We start from the raw sequence: 18,361 nt of genomic DNA, 5'->3' as shown, positions 1-18,361 counted from the left end.
CCAGCATGTTTCTCATACTTCCACATATCTTGAGATCTGAGAAAGAGCGAAAAATGTAAATTGCTGTTCCCAAGCCTTTGAATTTTAAACTGATAAAATTCACATAAAATTTGCTATTCTGACCATTTAAATATGCAGTTTGGTGTTCAGTATATTCATTGTTCCCACAACCAACCTCAGGAACTTTTTCATCTTACAAAATTGAAAATCTATACCCATTAAACATCTCCCCATAGTCCCCCTTTCACTGGCTCCTGAAAACCACCATTCTACTTCTGTGAATTGATTATTCTAGGTACCTCACGTAGAAGTGGAATTACACAGTATTTGTCCTTGATGGGCTTATTTCACTCAGTACAGTGTCCTCGAGGTTCACGCATGTTGTACCTCGGGTCACAACTCCCCTTGATGGGCCAACCTGTTTATCCATTCATTCAGGCCTGGGTTGCCTTCACCTTTTGGCTATTATGAATAAAGCTGCCGTGAACACAGATATACAAATATCTCTTAAGGACCCTGCTTTTATTTCTTTTGAATTTATACCCAGAAGTGGAGTGGCCGGATTATATTTAATTGTTTGAGGAACTGCTGTATTTTGCATAGTGGATGCACCCTAAGTTCCTACCAACAGAGCAGGAGGGTTGCAATTTCTCCACATCCTTGCCAGAACTCGTGATTTTCTGTTTGACAGGAGCTGTTCTACAGGAGTCATCCTAACGTGTGTGAGGCAATCTCAGTGCAGCTTTGATTTGCATTTCCCCAGTGACAGCAGTGAGCTCGAGCATCTTCTTGTGTTCATTGGCCATCTGTATGTCATCTTTGGAGAAATGTACATTCAAGTCCTTTGCCCATTTTTTAATCAGGTTGTTTTCATCCAGCTTTAGGAGTTCTCTATATTATAGGTGCTGGTCCCTTATCAGATATATGATTTGCAAAAATATATCCTCCATGCTAGAGTATTACGTTAAGCGAAATAAGTCAGAGAGAGACAAATATCATATGATTTCACTCATGTGGAATTTAACAAAACAAGGGCAAAAAAGAGACAAAGCAAGAAACAGACTCTAAAGAGAACAAACTGAGAGTCACCTGAAAGGAGGTGGATGGGGGGGATGGGGAAATAGGTGATGGGGATTAAGAAGGGCACTTATGTGAGGACCACTGCGTGATGTATGGAAGTGTTAAAAAAAAAACCCTCCTGAATTTATTTATATGGTCCCCTACTGGACATTTAGGTTACAGTCTTTTCCTACTACAAATATTGCTATAAAAAATCTTTACTTACATATGCGGAATACGTATTTATAGAATACATCCCTAAAATCATTGCTGAATGAAAAGGAATTATGTATTTATAACCGATACATTACCAAATTGCTCAGGGGTTCTACCAACTTATACATCTACCAATTCCGTTACATGCTTAATGAGATTTCTGTACAACTTAAAAAGTTTATTTTCTCAACTCTTGAATTAATACTTCTAACTCTAAATAAGATATTAACTGGGGGCGCCTGGGTGGCTCAGTCTGTTAAGCACCTGCCTTTGGCTCAGGTCATGATTCTCAGGGTCTTGGGATCAAAGCCCCAGGAGGGCTCCCTGCTCAGCGGGGAGTCTGATTCTCCCTCTCCCCCTTCCCACTGCTTGTGCTCTCTCTCCCCCTCTCACACTCTCAAATAAAATCTTTAAAAGAAAAAAAAGATATTAACTGGAATTTCGGTAACAGGTAAAGAATTACTCTGAATAACTTACTATGTTAATGACTCTTTGAGATAATGCTGATTATGCTGATTGCAGTAAACACACTAACAGCGTAGTTAAGGAAAGCAGGCATTTCAAAGTCCAAAATTTGAAAGTGTTATTTACCTCCTCTCAGTAGGCTGGTACCACTTTTCAACAAGGGCATTAATAATAAAACCTTTGGGGTTTTCCTTGGGGTTTCCCCAATTTTTCTTCCATTTCTTTTTTCAGTTTATTCGCCTCGTACCTCTTGGCCATTGCCACAAGATCCTCTGGGATACTCTGAAACATTGGATGTGTTATATTTAGGAATGAGATTTTTCTTTCAGAGTAACAGTTTTTCTACAATTTGCTAAAATGCCTCCAGATTATCTCAGTCACAGAATCGTCCCAATTCCATGACATCTTTCCAACAATGAAATGTGTCTCCTTGCATGCTAAACTCTGAAATCTATCTTCAAGCTAGAAAACCAGACTGACCTTAAACTTCCCTGATGCTATGACTCCCTGCTCACATGGCCCTTCAGTGGCTTCTCAGTGGCCTGAATATGTTCCCCCGGTGGAACATGTATCCCATTCTTGTACAACAGTTCTCCCACCCTCCACTCCACCGGCTTCTTCCGCAGTATGATTTCCACTGATGCTTACTCCCATTAGCTTAGGTTCCCCAACCGTGTATTACAGCTCCTTGTCTTTGCCATGCTACAGCCCTCATAACACGTTTAACACCTGTTTTCCCTGACACGCAATAAGCCCCAATACTCGGAATCAATGAAATTATTTGAACATTAGAAAAGTGACACAAGGTACAGTTCTGAGTTGTATAATCTCACCTGTTGTGCTCTTTCCAGAATATTAATTAACTCGCCAGCAACCCTCCAGTCATTTCTAGTGAGAAGAGTAATAGATATCCCGGTCCTCCTATAAAAGGTGGGGTGGGGAGGAAGGAACTCATGTAATTTGATTTCTGATTTATACTCACCATCCAGTGAGTAAAACACTAACAATAGCAGCCAAACCCTCAACTTTTTCACAAGCCCAAATATGTATTATGTATTAAAAGTCAGCCTCACTGAAACAGCGATTCAAACAGCGTGTTTGCAGGGGATCTGAGAGTAATGCTCTCAGTGGGGAAAGAGGTCCTCTTGCGTGGGGACGATAGAGGAGCCACTGGGCATACCTCAGTTGACACTATAGACAGAAAGCAAAGAGTGGACTAAGAAACAGCTACAGCTAATCAGAGGGGTCTGGGTGAATCTGGAACTGGCCGGTTAAGACAGGGATAAAGTAGCAAAGCCGATGGACAGTTCACAGGCAAGAGAAAAAGAAAGGTTTTCTTTCTTTCTTTTTTTTTTTTTTTAAAGATTTTATTTATTTATGTGACAGAGAGACAGCCAGCCAGAGAGGGAACACAGCAGGGAAGTGGGAGAGGAAGAAGCAGGCTCCCAGCGGAGGAGCCTGATGTGGGACTCGATCCCAGAACGCCGGGATCACGCCCCTGAGCCGAAGGCAGACGCTTAACGACTGCGCTACCCAGGCGCCCCCAAGTTTTCTAGCTAAGACTAGTCTGTGAAGGGAGTCATGGTAGTTGGCTTCTTTCGGAAGTAGACTTGCTGACTTACCCTGCTCTTCCAGTGCGCCCTACTCTGTGCACGTATTCTTCGATGTTCCGCGGGAAATCATAATTGTACACGTGTGTGATATCAAGGACGTCAAGACCCCGAGATGCCAAGTCTGTGGCAATCAATATTCTTACTTTACCTAAAGAATAAAATGAAAAGAATATACATTCTGGCATAAACTAACCTGAGACATAGCAGAAAAGTATAATTTTCCCTAATATCTAATTAGCTGAGGCATTATTACATTTAGTATTAAAACACTTAAGAGAGTGAAAAGGAGAAAGGGGCATTTATAGCCCTTCTTCTAAACTGCTGGTGAGTTACAACACAATATACACCATGGTTCAGCAACCAATCCCTGAATCACCTGAACCATGTCACAAAGATCTATGCCTTTCAGGTAAATTAATGGCAATAACCCCACTGCAAATTATTACCTTGATATCCAGGTCTACATATTTGCTCTTTGAGTTTGGATAGTTCTGAAGATCTGATTAATATTCAGAGCTCTAACGAGTGTAGTTTTGGGATCTGCGAGCTGAGGACAGATCTTACAAGTGGGCGCCGTGAAAAGGAGCTGTCACTCAGCCATGTCCAGGCCTTGTACCCTTCAAAGGCAACAAATACTTGTATTAATGTACCTGTTTTAAAGTTTTCTAATGCCCTCTCTCGGTCGCTCTGCTCCCTGTTACCGTGAAGGGATTCCACTGACACATGTCGCAGAATGAGGTCGCTTGATAGGTGGTCAGCACTGAAGCAAAAGATGAAGTCAGTGATCTGAAGTGCCTCTTCTAATAGCACTATCAATTCACTAGTTTTTTTTTTTTTAAAGATTTTATTTATTTATTTGACAGAGAGACAGACAGCCAGCGAGAGAGGGAACACAGCAGGGGGAGTGGGAGAGAAGAAGCAGGCTTCCAGTGGAGGAGGGAGCCTGATGCGGGGCTTGATCCCAGGACTCTGGGATCACGAACTGAGCCGAAGGCAGACACTCAACGACTGAGCCACCCAGGTGCCCCAGAGCCACCCAGGCGCCCCTCAATTCGCTAGTTTTACTTCTGTTAGCAGAAGACTGAATGAACATCCTATAAGACATACATAGCCCTTTTGAAATTAGTATGCAAATAGAGCGAATGCTAAACAAATCAATTTGATGATTTAAGGCTGTAGAAGAAAAACAATACCTACGTAGCTTTTCTGCTCACAAACACTATGACTTTGTCTTTGGGAGACATGCTTTCTAGAAAAGTTTGGATATGAGAGCATTTCTCTTCTTCTGTGGTGACAATTATGTTTTGTTTCACTGTACTTACTGCCTAAAGGAATAAAGATCACATACATCAAAACTGACAGGCAAACCCCATACATTGGCTCAGAATATATCTATTTCTATCCCTAGTTAAGTTTTAATAGACTGCTAACAAGAAAGAGGCAGGTCCTTCCAAAATGACCTATATCTACTCAAAGATTTGTAGCTTTCGCTTCTTGCTCATTCACCTAAGCTGAGTTGGAAACTCGAATGCTTGGCAGTGTGTTGAAAGTAATTGGTTACTATTGTTGAAAAAGAAAGAACCGTGGCGTAAGGCCAAACTTTCATCATGAATTTGGGTACAATCCTTACAATAAAGGAAGATGATTAGCTTAGCACACAAGAGGTCCCATTCAGGATTTTGACAACTTAATGCAAAATTTCAAAATATCATTGATACAATTTTTTTTAAACCCAGAGATAAAATAGGTTTTAATAGCATTTAATGAAAGTGAAGAATGACATACCTAGCCTCACTTTTCATAAAGTCTAATGAAATGAACCTAGGCAATGACCTATCACTATTACTGGTGATTAAGTAAAAGGTCATTTTTTTCAACAACAATTAATTGAAAGGTCGATTTCAATCAAGTGAAAGGCCAGATAACTTTATAAAGGAGATACATAACGGAGACCTTTATAAACTGTGTAATTACTGACATGTGAACCAAATGATCCCCCATGACTTCACCAAAAGAGAACACCAGACTTACATACATGCCCCTATGTTGACCTTGTTTAGAACCTGATTTTAACAGGATTAAATAAAAAGGAGATATCAGGAAAATAGGAACAAGGAAAGGATATTTGATGGTATTAAGGATTATTAAAATTTTAGATGTAAGATCACAATACCACAATTATGTTAAAGTTAGTCTTAAGATGTATAGTGCAGTATTTATGAATAAAATCATATGTACTAGGGTCTTCTCTATAATTAGGGAGCAGGCAGAGTCGATACACCAAAGCACAGTTGTTAAAATTTTTAAAATTAACGAGAAATATTTTTATAATAGTAATAAAAAACAAGCTTACCATTAGATCCAAAGTACCAACATATACAATCATTGGCTCTTTCAAATAAGACTGTGCAAGGCGACGGACAGCATATGGCCATGTTGCACTGGAAATAAAACATGATATAAATGTTAAAATTTTATTATAAATCAAATGTTACTAAATTTCCCTAAGAATGCTATGAACCAGATTATCCATGAAAGACAAATTGAGTATTTTTAAATAAGGGAGACTTTACAGAAAATGTATACTTCACGAAGAACTGCTCAACTATAGCAAAGCTACTACATGAAACCTTGAAGTTTAATAAACAGGTTTATAAACCAAAGGTGAAGGAGATCTACACCTTAAATTCTAACCTAAATTCTAATCTAAAATGAGTTCAAGGGTTAGATTAGTTTTTTCTTGGCCTTTATAAAAGATAAAAAACAAACAAACCCCAAAAAACCCCTAGTATTTTTGATCAGCATTCGTTGTCAGCAGGCAAAAAACCAAATGCTTATGCGAAATAAAGGCATATTAAGTGTACTGATGAAAGGACATGTAAATTCAAATGTTTCTTCATCCATATATATTATGAAAGTCATCACCTTTTATACTTTCACAGTACTTATAATAATGGATAGATTAGTAAAGAAACAAATGAGGAGGGGGTATTAAAAAGAAAACGAATGAGGAAATTTAATGTATTTTCCCAATTATATACTATTCTTTTTTATGTTAATGGCATGTAGGTTATATAAGCCCAGGAGATAATAGTCTATAGATCACTCTGCATTTAGATAACAATCATTGTTTCTCAGTTTTATCTTGGGCAAAAAGGTAGTCAGTAATCAAAGGTTTCTCTCTAAGGACAGGTGATCATTCAAATGTGAGACCACCACTATGAAACACAATCTCCCCTTCAGGGAGAGATCCCCCTTAAGTTTTTATAGAAATCTGTATCTGTGGGGCACCTGGGTGGCTCAGTCGGTTAAGTGTCCGCCTTCAGCTCAGGTCACAATCCCAGGGTTGTGAGATCGAGCCCCGCATCAGGCTCCCCTCAGAAGGGAGCCTGCTTCTCCCTCTCCGTGGCTTCCGGGGCTTGTGCTCTCTTGCTGGCAAATAAATAAATCTTTAAAAAAAAATCTGTTACAAAAAATATCTCTATCTGTAACTTAGGAAATCCAATAGTCATTGTTACACAATTAACACTGAGTTGCTATACTAAGTGATGACATGTCTTTCACCTAAGGATCTCAAGATACCTTCAAGTTATGCTAAAATCCTCTGGGGAAATCAAGAAGAATGGAGTCCAGTCCACTGATTTCTATTTTACAGACTAGCAGTTAGGCATACACCTACCTTGTCATAATAGTCTGCCTGTCTGGGCGCACATCTAATAAAATCTTCATTATCTGGGGTTCAAATCCCATATCTAGCATCTTGTCGGCTTCATCTAATACCTGCATCAAAAATGATAGTGGTTACATTAGATATGGGAGGTATGCTCTCTTTATGAACATAATACTATGGTAAGATAATTTTTCTTCTCATTTCCCCTGTTACTTAAGCCACTATTTTAGTTTCTTCAGGACAAAGTAAGTGATCTAGAGTTGTAACAGACTGACTTGATTTTTTAAGCTGGCTAACAGTTTCTAGACCAATCTAATGAAAAACTGTTAAGTGTCTAAAATATCCACGTGGAGGAGCGCCTGGGTAGCCCGGTTGCTTGAGCATCTGACTCTTGATTTCAGCTCAGGTCACGATCTTGGAATTTTGAGAGGGAGCCCCAAGAGGGCTCTATGCTCAGTGCAGAGTCTGCTTGAGGTCCTCTCTCTCTTCCCCTCCCTTTCCCCTGCTTGCATGTGCTCTCTAAAATAAAACTTTTNTGAAAAATCAGGGAGTGATTAATATTTTTTTAGCAATAAAGTATTTTTTTTTTAAGATTTTATTTATTTATTTGACAGAGATAGAGACAGCCAGTGAGAGAGGGAACACAAGCAGGGGGAGTGGGAGAGGAAGAAGCAGGCTCACAGCAGAGGAGCCTGATGTGGGGCTCGATCATAACGCCGGGATCACGCCCTGAGCCGAAGGCAGACGCTTAACCGCTGTGCCACCCAGGCGCCCCTCTAAAATAAAACTTTAAAAAAATAAGCGTAAAAAATAATCCACGTGGATTTAATTTTCTTTTGTGCTTCTCTACATTCTCCAACATTTATAAAAAACATTAAAATAGAATTCTTAAAATCCTTATTTTAACACACTAGAGGGAATGGAAAATATTCCTAGGATTTGAAACCATTATAAAACAGACAACCATTCTAAAGGACTATTTAGGAAGAGTTCAGTTCTGGGGTGCCTCAGTCGGTAGAGCATGTGACCCTTGATCTCAGGGTTGTAAGTTCAAACACCATGGTGGGTGCAGAGATTACTTAAAAATCTTAAAAAAAAAAAAAAAAAAGGAATTTAATAAGAATTCAGCTCTTCCTCCTAGTATCCCAAACCCTTACTCCGTGATTACCAAGTAGGTTACACTTCGGAGGTTAACAAAGTTATTCATTTGTAGATCATTCAGTCTTCCAGGAGTTGCAATAATAATATCTACTCCTTTTTTCAGATCTTGTATTTGTCCATTTCTATCTCCGCCGCCATATATACACACACTTAAAAAAAAAAATAGAGAGGTTCATGTTTAGGCAAGGAATGTCCCATCACAAAGCAAAATCCCAACCAACCAAAGCATTTTGGGTATAAAATAACAGAGTAAATAGTATATAAGTCAGAAAGAGTTATCAGATACCTTCTGGGTAGTATTTGCCCCATTCTAAGAACTATCCATACCCATCAACGCACAGTGATGTGTCCTGAAGAGCCATATATGCATCACTGTTACTTGACCTCACTGCCCTGGCTACCACTGATTTGGACTGGGGTAATGCCTGACCCGTGCTAAGCCATTCGGATTCTCTACATGTGTGAAAAATAATGGGGAGAATGTATAAAACTATGATTTATTAAAATGCTGATGCAAGAATGGACAAAGAAATGACTCACCTTTTAAGGCCTTTATATGAATACTTAGAACATTCCGCTTCCACTTGAAGTGCTAACTCCCGCGTAGGTGTAAGGACTAACATGCCGGGTCCGTTCCTTTGTCCTCTAATTCTTTGGAGAGAAAATAATTATTAAAGTACCTGACTCAGATGCATAGTAGATTCATTCAGGGCTTTCACAATTTGTACCAATGGATGTGAAACATTCACCACAAAATATGGAAAAATACTGAAGAACAGCACACCAAAAAACCCCAAGGGCCCAGATACCAGCCTTTTTGTTTAACACGGTCAACATTCTCTCACACAACTGTAGTGGGCATGCTAATTTAAACATTTCCAGTATTTGAATATTAAGACTACCTATTACTTCCTAAAAATGTTTTGACAATTTATACTCTCACCAGCACGGAACGAGTGCATTTCCCCGAGGCGTGGCATTACTTTTTGACCAATGCAACAGACAAAAAAGAAACCTGCATTTTCGGTATCCATATCTATTAACCCCCTATAAAGAGAACCCAGCTGTAGAAATTCTTACACAGGCTGTGAGTCCAAGTGTATAAATCCAGGCATTAAGTAGGACAATGTCTTCCCTGTTCCAGTTTGGGCTACTCCTATAAGATCTATGCCTTGTAGAACTATCGGCCATGACTGTGACTGAAAAAGAAAGATTAAAATTAAAAGTTCATCTTTTAGTCAAGTGTCCCTCCTCACCTAAGCCCAAACTTCTTTCAACAAACATTTTTTGAGTGCTAGGCACTTGTGGTACAGGAGCTTCTAGGGGAGTGCTCACAAGGGATAGTTACTCCCTAATGATTTAACTTCTAATAATCAGATATTGTGGACCCTGCATGGCTCAGTGCAGGGTCTGCCTTGGGCTTGGGTCATGATCCTGGGGTCCTGGGATGGTGGCCCAGGGTGGGCTTCCTGCTCAGCCCTCCCCAAGTAAATAAAACCTTTTTAAAAAATCAGGGGCGCCTGGGTGGCACAGCGGTTAAGCTTAAGTCTGCCTTCGTTCGGCTCAGGGCGTGATCCCGGCGTTATGGGATCGAGCCCCACATCCGGCTCCTCCGCTATGAGCCTGCTTCTTCCTCTCTCACTCCCCCTGCTTGTGTTCCCTGTCTTGCTGGCTGTCTCTATCTCTGTCAAATAAATAAATAAAATCTTTAAAAAAAAAATCTTTTAAAAAAATCAGATATTGTTTTTTGGGGGAAAACTGTCAGTAAAATATTGGAATTAAAGAAAGCAAAAAAAAGAAGAAGAAGAAAGCAAGCAAGCATACCTGGATTGGCGTTGGTTTTTGAAAGCCTGCCTTTTTAATGTTTTCCATAACCTCAGGATAACGCTGGAAAGCATCCTCAAATTTACAAGTAGGATTGGGTATAGAACGCTTCTCATTTTCTTTCAAGTCATCACACATTATATTATAATTTTCTTTCCTTTAAGGAAAAATAGAACAAATCTTAGCGGCTTTGGTCACTTTATTCCCTAAGGCAGAAATTTTTGCCAGCATTAGCTCATCGTATCTAGAAATTCAACTGGAGCTGTAACTGTAAAGCTACAGTAAAATGTAATAACAAAGAAAGAGAAATGAGCCCATCTTTTTCTTATCAGAATAGTTACCAGAAAGGGAAAAAATTACATTGTATGAATGGGCCAGTGAAATTTCATGGAAATGTGAAGAATAGAGCCTGGAAAATCACACACTTCAGGATTCAAATCAGACTTGGCAGACACAAAGCTCTACAATGTTCCATACATATTTTCTTAACTTATCCTCAGCAGTCCTGTCAAATGGGAATTATTCTCATTTGACAGGTGATCATTAGCTACTTACCCAAAGTCTGAGCCCTACCCCAACCCTAGAATAACTGTTCTTTCTGCTACACCATACTTAGTTTTATAACAGACTTTGATAGGAGAACAAAAAAAAATGTTGCTGTTAGGACCTTTAATTCCAGATAGTAAGCACTGAAGAATAAGAAATGTATTAAATCAACTTATGATTTTCAACAGTTGTAGAACTAATTCTCTAAAAGCACTGTCCAATACAGCAGGCACTAACTACATGAGTCTATTAAAATTTTAAATGGAAAACTCAGTTCCTCAATTACACTAGCCATATTTTAAGTATTCAATAGCTACATTTAGATAGTGACTACTCTATTAGACACAAATATAGCCCTTTTTCCATCTTTGTGGAAAGGTTTATTGGCTAGCAATGCTCTAAAATATCATGTGGGATGCAACCAAGTTCATGTGAATACCAGAGATGTAGTCTTCAAATGCAATCACTTCAAATGTTTCCCTAATGCGTAACAACTATACAAATACCTACTTAAAGCAATAAAACTACCCACCTCCAATTGTCTACTTGCACTTGTGACATTGTACTGGTTGCTTCTGACTCCACGTAAAAGTTTTTCTTAATTGGTGGTAAATCTGGGACAAAGATGAAAATTAAAACTTTGATAAATTATCAGAATTTATATCTCATTGAAACTGATTCAAAGTAACAAATCAAACTAAAATATTTATTAAATTCACCTTACAGTTTTAGATAGTTGTTCTTTGCCAGTCAGCCTTACGCTAGTTTCTAAAAGATCTCTGTTTTGATTTGCCTTTTGATTATATTTTTTACCCAAGAAAGAGACCCTTAATAATTAAGTTTAATATAAAAGAAAGTATGCTTTACAAGACAATCATCCCAATTGATAAATCTTCTCTCAAACACATTGGACTGATTTTTTCTTTTCTTTGAAGGTCCATCCCATTTCTGTTTAGGAATAGAATATTTCTTATTCCACTTTCTGAGGCTACTTTGTTTTCTTTCTTATATGCCGAGCATACTTCCTCCAAACTCAAATCCTTTTTCTGGCCCCCCCATTCCAAATCTCCCCACCACATATACTGTCAAGGTGGCACTGGTAACAACATGCAGGTAGAATGACCACTGAATTAATCATTATTAATATCTGTCACTATCAGTGCATTAGCTTTTAAATTTTATTTTTTAAAAAATATTTTTCTTTTCTTTTTTTTTTTTTTTTAAAGATTTTATTTATTTGATGTAGGAAGACAGCGAGAGAGGGAACACAAGGAGGGGGGTGGGAGAGGGAGAAGCAGGCTTCCCGCTGAGCAGGGCGCCTGATGCGGGGCTCGATCCCAGGACTCCATCCCAGGACCCTGGGATCATGACCTGAGCCGAAGGCAGACGCTTAACGACTGAGTCACCCAGGTGCCCCTTAGCTTTTAAATTTTAAATGATGTTGTATTGCTGCCTCACTCTGCTAGCCAGAATTAGTACCTGAATTTACCCTGAAATTTAGTGAATATGACATGAAACATTACACTCTGTATATAAATCCAGGTGAGACTCTCATTTAAAATTAAAACAAATGAAAAAACCCCAATCTCTTCTCAAGAACTACATGTTTTTCTTATTAAATGGTTTTCCCTTTTTCCCTTGCCCCTGTCAGCCAGGACACTCCAGGATCAATTTTGCTCACCCATATTCGACTTACGGTCGGCATGCTCATTGCCTTCTTTTTCCCCTTATGCCTGATTTTCTTTCCATTTTATTAAACTCCTACTGTGAGTTACCGCAAATAAGACAAAATGTAAGTATAATACTTTAATTTCCCACTTATAGCACAGATTATAGCACAGACAACACAGAAACAAATCTTGTCCTGGAGACTAATTGCAGCACTTAATATTGTACTTTCACATCAATTTCAATACTAGAAATGAGACACATTTTAGAGGATAAAAACCTCAAGAGGTTAAAAAAAAACCAAAAACACCTCAAGAGGTACATCAACACCACATGTAAATGTTAGGGTACAGCACTTACCTTCCCACTTTTTTTTCCCCCATTTCAAAGCATCTTCTCGAATTTGATCCCAATCAATCAATGGCTGATTCTCTGTAACATTATTATCTGTCTTCACATCTCTTCCAACAGAAGGCTGGAATGCACCAATATCTGTTAAAATATTTTTACTGAATTAGTTTCAAAACAAATCCTAATTGTACAAATTCCCCCAAAACACTTTGCTATTTTGTGTTTAAAAGCCAGACAATAATGCCTAAAATATAAAATGTGGGTTTTAGTACTACAACGCTATGACAGTACTAGCCATGGTTTGTCAGTTACCAGATTTATGAGATGGAAAATACACTTATTGAAGAGAAGAGAAATAGTATGAGAGTCTAGTGTTTGCTAATGAATCATGTTAATCTTTACAGTAATCCTGTGAGGCAGATGCCAACCCAGGTTCCCAGGTGAAGACTTAGAGGCTTCCTAGAGTCCCCTTCCCAAGAGACACTAAGAGGCAATGCTGCCATCTGAGCCGAAGATGCTGTTTTTACTTCCATGTTACTTCTAGAAATGGCTCAGTCGTGGCTTTTTCTCTAGTCCAAGCAGGTCTGAGGTTGTTTTGGTTTTTTTTTTTTTTTTAATTAAATCTGAGATTTTTTTTTAAAGTAAACTCTATGCCCAGCCTGGGGCTTGAACTCATGACCTGAAGATCAAGAATCACATGCTCTACTGACTGAGCCAGCCAGGTGCCCCAGAGATTTTTAAATACCAAATAATTGGACAGTTTTCAAAGTCAGTCACATTCCAGGGACAAGGAGACCATAGAATCAGAAGGCAGACTAATCCTTCTTCTACCATTAATAGTAAGCGTATTAAAAGGTTGTTGTTGTTGTTTTCCCACCTATCTGTGGTTAAAGGTAAAACTGTTAGGCTTAACCACAGAGATTAAGCGTTTTAATTTGAGGAAAACAGTATTCTGGGATTTCAAAGAAAAAAAAAAATCCCTAACAGACAAGATTTAGGGTAATCTGAACCTCTGTTATCAGGAAAAGCCTCAATTATAATGTCTTATAACACTGAATGCAATTTTGAGAATTTTACAAGGCTGTAGTAGGCAAAAATTACTTACCAGTTCTGAGTTTTGAACTGTAATTTTCTTGTTTTTTAACAAGATTATCTATCACTGTTTTGGCCTTTGCCTGCATCACCTTGCTGCCAAAGATTCTGACCTCTGCTTCTTCCAGATGACCTTTTGTTATCTAGATGCAGGGGAAAAATAGGTGAGACTGAAGTCCCCTTACCATGCTCTCCCCTCCAAAAATCACTCAAATTCAAACAGTATAAAAATTTAAAGTAAATATAGTATTGCTATTAATCAGTGTCTTAAGTGATAATTTTTGAGGGCATTCTACATTCAACAAATTTATCCTGAGATTTACCCCCTTGGATGAAAAGGAGCAGGACAATCTAAATTTAAAAACTGTGACAGGGGCGCCTGGGTGGCTCAGTCAATTAAACGTCCGACTCTTGGTTTCAGCTCAGCTCATGATCTCACCGTTGTGGTATTGAGCCCCACGTTGGGCTCTGTGCTCAGTGTGGAGTCGGCTTCAGATTCTCTCTCCCTCTCCCTCACTCTCTTTCTCTCTCAAATAAATAAATAAAATCTTTTAAAAAATAAAGTAAATAAAATAAAAACTACTGTGACCGCTAAGGAATAAATTCACCAATTAGTTTTAGAAGGTTAAGGCATTAATCTGACCTCTTAACTGTAAAATAATAATTTGGCAAATCTTACACAACTCTAGGGATTAATCTATCCGCTACATAAATAGCAGCTGGTTGAACTGTCAAGTTACCTACATGAACTTTTAACTTAAGGGGATGCTTTACTTCCATGTATATGGTAATGGAAGCAACTTGCTACAAGGCTGAGACGACATTTGGAGGATAGGGTCTCCAGGTCACATCTTTCAATGTACATCATCTTAGATACCCACACTGATTCAATAATAACTAGAAACCACTCTACCAAATGCTGTCTTGAGCTGGTGATTCAAACAAAGCTTGTCATTTGCACTGTTAACAGACACAACTCTGTAGAAGTTCTTAAATGAAGCTGAAACGGATGCCAAGAAGATGGAAAAGAGACCTACATAGAATGGGGATAAAGGAGGTCTTAGACGCCCCTTATGAACAGGACTTCTATCAGCTACGATAGGAGAGCATGGCAGGAGTCCAGCTGGTGACACTCAAGAGGGAGTTCAGGGAGGGAGTGAAGGAAGAGGAGCCAGATCAAGTGGACCATGCTAGGAAGTCTGGACTTCTTAAGAGCCTGAGATATTATGAAAGGTTTTTATGCAGGAAAGGAAAACAGATTATGAACACAATTTGTGTTTTAGTACTATTCTCCTGATCATAGTAGAGAATGGTTATGGGGGTAAGACTGGAAGCAGGGTGGACAGTTAGAGAACATCCCAAATTATGTGATTCTCCCTGAGAAATACAGGAAATAGAAAGGATTCAGTGATGGACTGGTTGCAGGATAAGGAGAAGGAAGTAATCTGAGACTTCCAGCTTGGGGACTGGGTAAATGATGTTGCTTCTGAGACTGGGAACACAGGAGCAGGTCAAGGGATGAGAGCCAGGAAGCTGATGATGATATTCCCCCAAAGATCTCATTTGTCAGGGGAGAGTATCTCTAAAGATTATTTTTACCTCCAGGAGTCACAAAACCTAGACCTGGAATGGACCACAGAGTGGGACCATTCCTGGAAAAGAAGAGCAGTCTGAAAAGCTTTGGCAACTTCTCTAAATTACCACAGCAAGTTAATAGCTAAACAGAAATTAGAGTTAGAAATGAACTATGCTTTTTGAGGATTTAAGATCACAGACCACTTACCTGTATTTTCGTGTTTGTTGTACTCTGAATGTCTTTTATTTTCGACCCGCCACGACCTATTTTTAAAAATAAAATTTTTTAAAAGTTGTAAGCTAAATCACAACTGGGTATCACTTCATACTTATTAGAATGGCTATCGAAAATACAGCACAGGGGCGGGGCACCTGGGTGGCTCAGTGGGTTAAGCATCTGCCTTCAGCTCAGGTCATGACCCCAGGGTCCTGGGATCGAGACCCCCTGCGTCTGGCTCCCTACTCAGTGGGGAGTCTGCTTCTCCCTCTGCCCCTTTCCCCCGCCCACTTTTGTGGGCTCTCTCTCATTCTGCTCTCTCACTCTCAAATAAATAAATAATCTTTAAAAAAATGCAAGAGGGGGCGCCTGGGTGGCACAGCGGTTAAGCGTCTGCCTTCGGCTCAGGGCGTGATCCCGGCGTTATGGGATCGAGCCCCACATCAGGCTCCTCTGCTGTGAGCCTGCTTCTTCCTCTCCCACTCCCCCTGCTTGTGTTCCCTCTCTCGCTGGCTGTCTCTATCTCTGTCGAATAAATAAATAAAATCTTTAAAAAAGAAATGCAAGAGATAAGTGTTGGTGAGAATGTGAAGAAAAGGGAAGCCTTGTGCACTCTTGGTGGGAATGTAAATTGGTGCAGGCATGGAGGTTCCCCATAAAAACAAAAAATACAACTACCATATGATTTAGCAATTTCACTTATGGATATATATCCAAAGGAAACAAAAACACTATCTCAAAGAGCTATCTATACTCCCATGTTCATTACAGCATTATTCACAATAGTCATGAGGTGGAACCAACCTAAATGTCTACCAGCAGATGACTGGATGAAGAAACATGGTATAAACATGCTAGAGAAGATTTCAGCCTTAAAAAAGGAAATTCTATCATTTGAAACATGAATGAACCTTGAGGACGTTATGCTAAATGAAATAAGCCAATAACAAAAAGCAAATAGTGCATGACCTTCTTTGAGGAATCTAATGTAATCAACCATAGGAACAAAGTAGAATGGTATTTGCCAGGGACAGGGAAAGGGGGAAATGGGGAGTTAGTTGTTTAATGGGTAGTTTCAGTCATGCAAAATGAAAACATTCTAGAGATCGGTCACACAACATTGTTCTTATAGTTAACAGTGCTACACTGCACACCTAAAATTAAGATTAAATTTATGGGGTTTTTGTTTGTTTTTACCACACTAAGGAAAAAAAGTGGTTCCAGACCAACACTGCTCTCTAGCACAGTGCCTGCATAAGTGTTGAGAGAGTGATTTTTAGTGCAAACCTAGTGGCTTTCACTTATGGAGTGTCACTCTTCAGATCTTTGAGCCTGAGCCCTCTTGAGGGAACAATGAATCTCTAGCTGGTCTGGCAATCAGTCTTCTAAAGCTCAATTCAATAGCAGGCTAAAAAAAACCGTGGTCATTGTTTTTCAAAACCTTCTCTAATGGCTCTAAATGGTGCTCAAAGAAACAGATTGTCCTCGGAAACAGATTGTCCTCGGCACTGCTTTGTTCATTTTGGGGTATGGTGTAAGCAAGCTGCGAAAAGACCTGACCTTTCATCCCAAAGATTTCATAAATCGAAGTTTGTTCTCCCAAAACATCGTCTCCACGAAATAGCAAAAGGTGCATTAAATAATTATAGCATCAGAAGGTATTATGAATATCACAGGTAAAGACCTTAATCTCATTAGGTGGCAGCTGATTGGAGGCGAGAAGAGTGGGACGTGGATGCCCTCGCCCAGGCTCCGCCCTTGGCCCCACCCATTCTTCGCCCCGAGCCCTGCCCGGCACATCCATCCTCTTTCGCTCACCGATCACAGCTCCCACCCACGCGTTCTTCAATCCAAAGCAAAGCGGCGGTTCTCGGAGGCCAGGGGCCACAGGTTGCTGGAGGCCGGAGGGATTTGTCCAGCCGCCACCTCTGCCGCCCCTACGGGCCTCCTGACCTCTTCGATTCGGGCCCTCCGCCGGCCTCCTTTCCGGAGCACGTGACACTGCCGAGCTTCGCCGGGAAGCAACGACCCTTGAGGAGGCGTTGGCGCCTGCTTCTTGCTTCGACATGGTTCCGTGAGGAAGATCCGGCGCGTCCGACGTCGCTCGCGTCTGGCTCTGCACCACTCCACCGTGCCGTCGTAGAGTTTTCTACTAGGGAATCCACGCAGCCGCTACTAAGGAGCCCGCGCGAGGCTCGTCCCGCCCCTTCCCCGCTCCGCCGCTCCCTTGACGCACATCTTATTGGTTAATGAGACGTTGTGGGCGGGACCTTTGCGGTTTGACCAATCCACTCTCTTTATCGTGTGAGCGCTCCTTGAACGAGTCATTGCGCCGGCTTTCTGTTCTTTTAGACGTGGGTCTCTCGGATCTCTGTGCTTTGCCCTATTGAACTCCCACCCCAAGTACCCCCCAATCTCAGTGACTTAAACATCAGTCCCTTTTACAACATGACCCAGTACATACATAAAAAATTTGAAACAGAAGGTTGACAAAACACCATTTACTATTGTATCACAGCAGCACTTGATGCATTTAAGCCTATATTCATTTTTAAAATATTGGTTGTAATCCACAAAATAAAATGACCCACAGCTTAAAAATATGTGGGCGAAAAATGTTGCTTCAGCGCTTCACACACACTTGACCTGAATGTTTCCTGTAGTATTAGAGCTAAAGAAATAAATTCAATAAATGCTTGAAGCACTCCCATCATTGCAGGATGGCTCTGTGGCTGGATGTAGTATTTCAGTGATGTAAACCAGCTAGGAGTGCCCCTACTTTGATTAGGATCTCTGAATTGTCTAAACAAATCTCAGTTCACTCACCCATCAAACAAAGTAGTTATCTATTATGTTGTGCTGAGGAATGAAAAAAAGAAAAGAAAAAACATAACTAAACCTGGT

General features: G+C 40.0%; 1 protein-coding gene across 1 annotated transcript; it reads right to left on the bottom strand.

Annotated features, from left to right (window-relative positions):
- DDX43 (DEAD-box helicase 43) lies at positions 1-17,989 on the bottom strand. The gene is made up of 17 exons (XM_011221484.3): positions 17,276-17,989; positions 15,449-15,504; positions 13,679-13,808; positions 12,583-12,714; positions 11,087-11,168; positions 10,009-10,165; positions 9,265-9,383; positions 8,725-8,835; positions 8,192-8,333; positions 7,033-7,133; positions 5,707-5,794; positions 4,551-4,678; positions 4,004-4,113; positions 3,363-3,501; positions 2,574-2,661; positions 1,867-2,022; positions 1-36 (listed from the first exon to the last, which is right to left on the bottom strand). The coding sequence occupies exons 1-16, from the start codon at positions 17,523-17,525 to the stop codon at positions 1,906-1,908; spliced, it is 1,950 nt and encodes a 649-aa protein (XP_011219786.1). The 5' UTR covers positions 17,526-17,989; the 3' UTR covers positions 1-36; positions 1,867-1,905.
- Positions 17,990-18,361: the final 372 nt, after the last annotated feature.

This window comes from Ailuropoda melanoleuca, chromosome 19, assembly GCF_002007445.2.
Source record: "Ailuropoda melanoleuca isolate Jingjing chromosome 19, ASM200744v2, whole genome shotgun sequence".
Lineage (NCBI taxonomy): Eukaryota > Metazoa > Chordata > Mammalia > Carnivora > Ursidae > Ailuropoda > Ailuropoda melanoleuca.
This window is presented reverse-complemented; position numbering and strand designations above follow the sequence as displayed.

Coding starts and splice junctions, on each gene's coding strand:
- DDX43 (XM_011221484.3), bottom strand. CDS start 17,525: ATGTCGAAGCAAGAAGCAGGCGCCAACGCCTCCTCAAGGGTCGTTGCT. Junction 2,662..3,362: donor GGGCGCACTGGAAGAGCAGG/GTAAGTCAGCAA, acceptor CACCTTTTATAG/GAGGACCGGGATATCTATTA. Junction 2,023..2,573: donor TTCTGGAAAGAGCACAACAG/GTGAGATTATAC, acceptor CCAATGTTTCAG/AGTATCCCAGAGGATCTTGT.